At 36.3% G+C, this 5,929-nt stretch overlaps 1 protein-coding gene across 3 annotated transcripts in view; it reads left to right on the top strand.

Annotated features, from left to right (window-relative positions):
- Phip (pleckstrin homology domain interacting protein) overlaps positions 1-5,929 on the top strand; it is a 154,632-nt gene that overhangs the window by 137,610 nt on the left and 11,093 nt on the right. For all 3 annotated transcript variants that reach the window (XM_008827171.3, XM_017796638.2, XM_029560662.1), the window contains 5 exons: positions 330-479; positions 2,544-2,696; positions 3,344-3,507; positions 3,961-4,226; positions 4,921-5,118. In XM_008827171.3, the coding sequence (XP_008825393.1) occupies positions 330-479; positions 2,544-2,696; positions 3,344-3,507; positions 3,961-4,226; positions 4,921-5,118 (931 nt within the window). The remainder of the gene's footprint in view (positions 1-329; positions 480-2,543; positions 2,697-3,343; positions 3,508-3,960; positions 4,227-4,920; positions 5,119-5,929) is intronic.

Below are 5,929 nucleotides of genomic sequence, written 5' to 3' on the forward strand. Positions count from 1 at the left end.
GTGCTGGGAATCGAACCCAGGTCCTCTGCAAGAACAGTCAGTGCTCTTAACCACTGAGCCATCTCTCCAGCCCTGGTGGAGCACTTTTGTAATCCCACTGCTGTGAAAATGAAGACAGGAGGATCCTTTGAACTCGTTGGCCACTGAGCCTTATGTCCTGTTGAGCAACCCTGGCAAAAAACAAGGTTGATTGCTTGTGAGACGTGAAACCAGAGATTGACCTCTGGCCTTCACACTTATGCATACACACACCAAAACCACAAATAAATAAAAGGAATTGTACTGTCTTGAGAGCTCCTTATTAATGTACTTGTATGTTTTTATTTCAGGATCATCAACCTAGAAGAAAGCTACGTAATAGAGCTCAGTCTTACGACATTCAAGCATGGAAGAAACAGTGTCAAGAGCTGTTAAATCTCATATTTCAGTGTGAAGATTCAGAGCCTTTCCGCCAGCCAGTAGATCTCCTTGAATATCCAGTAAGTATTTCTAAAAATATTTTCTTTACCTGTTCAATACATACCCTTAAAAAATTTTTTTTGATGTGTTTTTATTTTCTGTGTATGAGTGTTTTCCCTACATGTATATAAGTTCACCAGTGCATGCATTGCCCGCAGAGGCCAGAAAAGGACATCAGATTCCTCTGGAGCTGGAATTACGGATTGTTGTTAGCCACCATGTGAGTGCTAGGAACCAAACCTTGGTCCTCTGCAAGAGCAGCCAGTGCTCTTAACTGCTGAGTCTTTTATACAACTCTCAGTTATTTAAGTAAATTTTATGACTATTAATTTCCTCATTAGTTCATACATGCTCTGCTTGGTTACGTGGAAATCATCAGTTGTAAAGCGTGGTAAAATAGAAAGATCCTGAAATGTACCTCTAAAGAACTAGACTTCGTTTCTAGCTTTTCTCTTTCCAGTTTTGTAACTTTGAGCAAGTAACACTCTATGTGTTGGGGGTATGTTCACATGAGTACAGGTGCAAATTGGGGTAAATCTGGTTAACTTGAAACTCCCAAAAATTCTAGAATGAGCTGATGCTGTATTAACAGTGCTCTGATGTTCAGTTCTTTTTATGTTCAGAAACTAGGTTTCCCTTTCTTGCAAGTTTCCTTTAGATTTAAAAATAATTTACTGTTTGCCTGTTGCTAATAGTTGTTTGTGTTCTGAGCCTTTGTGTTTTTATTCTAGAAATAGAGGTATTAGCCCTCTGCAGAGGCAGATTAGGCCTTGGGCCATGGTCAGGAAAGAATTCAGAACTGAGACCCCACCCTAAAACAGCTATGGAAGATTTTCACTGTGATTAGAAATATAGCATACTTCCTTCAACAAAGAATGGTTCTAGTGTCAGAGAAGCCTCTCCCTTAGGTGTGTGCTATGTGTGGTCATAAAATCTAAATTTATATAACTCTTGTGGTATAGAAAATGGAATTCTGAAATCTGTTCAAATAACACATGAAAAGATTGGAAAATAGTAAAAGACCAAAATCAGGGAGAAAAAAAAGTACAACTCATATTCAGTGAAGTCAATTCAGAGAGTGTTTCTAACCATAATAATGGAATTAAATGCATAAACACGTTTTTGTTTTATTTTGAGACAAGGTCTTGCCTCTGCATCACAAGTGCTGGAATTATAGGCGTACACTGTCATGTCAGACTCAACTTGTAAATAGTCCATTGACCAAATAAGTCTTGAGAATTTTCGAAAAGCATATTGACCTTAATGAGAATGAATACCATACATATCAGAAGTCTAAAATCAGGAATATATGCTTACATCTCAGTAATACAGAAAAAGAGTAAAACTAAAGGAACCATAAGGAAAATAATGAAAAGGTGAAGTCAATGCTATTGTAAAGATGCAGTACATTTGTACTACTGAGTTATGTGGTAATTTTATGATCGTGCACCATAGAGTGATCACTTGGTGTTGCTCTTCTTTCACCTGCATGTTCTAGTATTTCCATTCTGTGGTCTTTATATCCAACTGACTTGGACAGTTCTATTTTTCTTTATGGAAAGGAGTGCATACTCTGACAACCACTTGTATTCATTATTCTTGATGATTCCAAAGTACCCGATTGTAAAATTATGAAACTTGAGCCGGGCGTGGTGGCACATGTCTTTAATCCTAGCACTCGGGAGGCAGAGGCAGGCTCTGAGTTCAAGGCCAGCCTGGTCTACACAGTGAGTTTCAGGACAGCTGGGGCTACAGGGAGACCCTGTCTTAAAAAGACCCCCCCAAAAAAAAGAAAATTATGAAACTTGAAATTACTATGCCTTAGGCTTCAGTATAGGTGGGATGCTAGCTACTTTCATTGGTTTTATTTCCTCATTTTATAGATGTTTTTCAATGAGTCAACATCCTTTAGAATTATAGATGGAATGAAGTTTTTAGGATTTTTGTTTTGCTTTGTTTTTTGAGTGACTTAATAGTTCAGAGACTGGCACTTGTCATTTAAAAAATCTTGTAAATTCCTGTGCTGCAAAATACTTTGTAGTGGTAATAGTAAGGCCAATACCACCTGTTTCCTTCTCTCCTAGGACTACAGAGACATCATTGACACACCAATGGACTTCGCCACTGTCAGAGAAACTTTAGAGGCTGGGAATTATGAGTCACCGATGGAGTTATGTAAAGATGTCAGGCTCATTTTTAGTAATTCTAAAGCATATACACCAAGCAAAAGATCAAGGGTATATCATTGAATTATTTCTATTGTTAAAAATATGTCAAATCCCTAAATGTTGTTTTTACTTAATACTCAGAGCACCATTAATTTTCTATTATGTTGTGAATGGTGTCTAGTCACTCTACTGTCCTTGTGATATAGCACTGACTATATTACAAATTGTCTTGTTAAATACTAGAGCCATGTAGGCTGAACTTTTCTACCTTTTCCATATTAATAGATAAAAACAATCAAGAATGATATGTAAAAATCCAACTATCACTTAACCTTTGTTTCCACAAAATATAACTTGCATAAATTGGGTAATATGACAATAAAGAGAGAACAAATACATAGTAGTTTTAGGTAGAAAGGGGGGAAATAGTTTCCAACTCCCAGGGACAGAGTATGGTAGAGTCTGCAGTGAGTAATCATGTCTTCGTCTAAATTCAGAGAACTTTCCTTTAAAAATTTCAAAGCTTGGAAAATTCTTAATCTACATTAAAAAATAATTTAATTGTAAAAGTGCTTTGGTTGGGTTTTCATCAGAAGAGACTGAGGAAACTACAGACAGCAATATTTAAATCCTAAGTATTTTACTAGAAAACTCTTTGAATTATGTTTCCTTTGAAGAATATTTGAGCAGTTTGTGGGGTTCTTTTTTCTTCTTAGATTTACAGCATGAGTTTACGCCTGTCTGCTTTCTTTGAAGAACACATTAGTTCAGTTTTATCAGATTATAAGTCTGCTCTTCGTTTTCATAAAAGAAATACCATAACCAAAAGGAGGAAGAAAAGGAACAGAAGCAGCTCCATTTCCAGCAGTGCTGCATCAAGGTATGGCTTTTGTTTTTTAAATGACATTACCTGATCTGTAACTTTGTCATCTCAATGATAGAACTTGGTGGTTTTTAATACTTCCTTTACTATTCCCTATATTGCAGAATGATATATTTGACATGCAAGTTCCTATGATGTGGAAGATTTTTAATCTTTTAAACTAAAGCTTTACTAGTGTAAGTGCTTAAATTCAAACTGCTAAATCTATACAGTAAAACAGCATTTTTAGGATAGTGATGGCATCATGCTTTCTGTCATATAACTTTAGCATTTACGATGATCCTTCACTAAATATTCACTTTTCAAAGGCTCACAACCATATGAAATCCACTACAAATCTCATATTTTAACATATTTCATAATAGTACAAATTTTGGATCCAACAGTATTATGAATCTTTACATCCATATGTAGCTATAAGAATGACTAACAATGTGATCTTACTTACAGCCCTGAAAGGAAAAAAAGGATCTTAAAACCCCAGATAAAGTCTGAAGTCTCTACCTCTTCATTCTCTGTACCTACACGGTCTGTACTACCAAGGCATAATGTTGCCCAGATAAATGGTAAAACAGAATCCACTTCTGTGGTTCGAACCAGAAGCAACCGCGTGATTGTAGATCCAGTTATTACTGAGCAGCCATCGACATCATCAGCCACAAAAGCTTTTATTTCAAAAACTAATACTAATACGTCAGCCATGCCAGGAAAAACAAGTAAGACTTAATTACAGCTTCTACTCTGAGGTTAAGGTGTTTTGTTGTTGTTGTTGTTTTTAAGAGCTTTTAATTTGCCATGGGTTTTTAATAATCACCTGAATCTGCTGTTTTTGCTTTCTTTATTGGATTTCCTATATTTTAGAAAGTGTTTTTAGCTAGGTAGGTGGCTTATGCCTTTAATCTCAGCACTCCGGAGGCAGAGGCAGGCAGATCTCTGTGAGATGCCAGCTAGAGAAACAGAAAAACCCTGTCTCAAAACAAACAACAAAATGTGTTTTTAAATAGGAAAAAGGAAACTGAGGTTTAGGAATATCTGTAGACTAAAACAACAGCAAACTGCCTGGGTTTTAAATCCCATACCTAGACTTGCTGGCAGTTCACCAAGGCTTGGTTTCATGACTTTGAACTGAGGAAAAAGCTTCTAGATGGGCTCTACCTGTTAAGAGTCTCTTGTTGCCTTTTCTTATTCAAAAGTAGATTCCTGGTCTTAGGATGGAGAGTACTTGCCTAGCATGCATCCATTCCCAGCAGGACAGAAAAGAAAGATTTCCTGGGGAACCTTTTTAATATCACACAGGTTTGGTTCTCTTGGCTAGTTGAAGCAGTTCAGTTTAGAAGCAATGACAGACCTTCTGCTTATTTTGGGGTTCAAGAAGTCTTAGCTGCTAATCTTTTTATATTTGTGTTCTAGTACTAGAGAATTCTGTGAAACATTCCAAAGCCTTGAATATGCTTTCAAACCCTGGTCAGTCCACATTTAGTCATGGTACTAGAAATAGTTCTGCAAAAGAAAACATGGAAAAGGAAAAACCAGTCAAACGTAAGATGAAATCATCTGTACTCTCAAAGGCATCTACACTTCCAAAGTCATCAGCTGTTATTAATCAAGGTAAGATGCTACTTATAACTGAGTATGGTGGTGTGCAACTGTACAGTAGGGAGTCTGGGACAGTACAAGTCTGAGGCCAAGCCAGTGTAGTAAGACCTAGCCTCAAAAAAAGTAAAATAAAAGCGGTACTTTTAATCTTTTCAGATAAAGTAGATCCTTCTTATAAATACTGTTTGTATAGGAGTTAGCCTTTATTTTCACCTTTAAATTGTCCATTTGAAGATCAGTTATACTTTGTATAACTTGAGAAATTTAGTGACTTTCAAAGACTTGTATAAAAAGTAAACCATTGTATTAAAGTTTAAAAGACAAGGAAAGCTCACTGTGTGGAAGTAAAAACATAGAATTAAAGGCTTTCAGTGTTATACTAGTATCTAACTCCATTATTACAAACCTAAAGAAAGGAGCCAAAGAGATGGCTCAGCAGTTAAGAGTGCTTCCTTCTCCTCAAGAGGACCAAGGTTCAGTTCCCAGCATCTACAGGCTGGCTCGCAAGTGTCTGTAACTCGAGTTCTTCTGATCTCTGCAGGCCCTGCATGCATGTTGTGTACTTAATCCAGGCAAAACACTCATAAGATAAAAATTTAAAAAAAGAAAAAAAAATCTAAAGATATCCTCCAAGCTTAAATTAAATGGCATTTTATTAACCCAGTACAGCATTCTTTACCCATCTAGAAAAAAAAATGCATACTATTACAAACTGTTATTGTAGATTATAGGTCATAAAATATAGCTCACTGACCTTTGCTAAATGGTAGTTAGCTAGTGTACATCTTTGCTTTTTTCTTCCTTCTTTTCAAGGTCTTTTTTT

This window comes from Nannospalax galili, unplaced genomic scaffold (genome assembly GCF_000622305.1).
Source record: "Nannospalax galili isolate Female #2095 unplaced genomic scaffold, S.galili_v1.0 scaffold613, whole genome shotgun sequence".
Lineage (NCBI taxonomy): Eukaryota > Metazoa > Chordata > Mammalia > Rodentia > Spalacidae > Nannospalax > Nannospalax galili.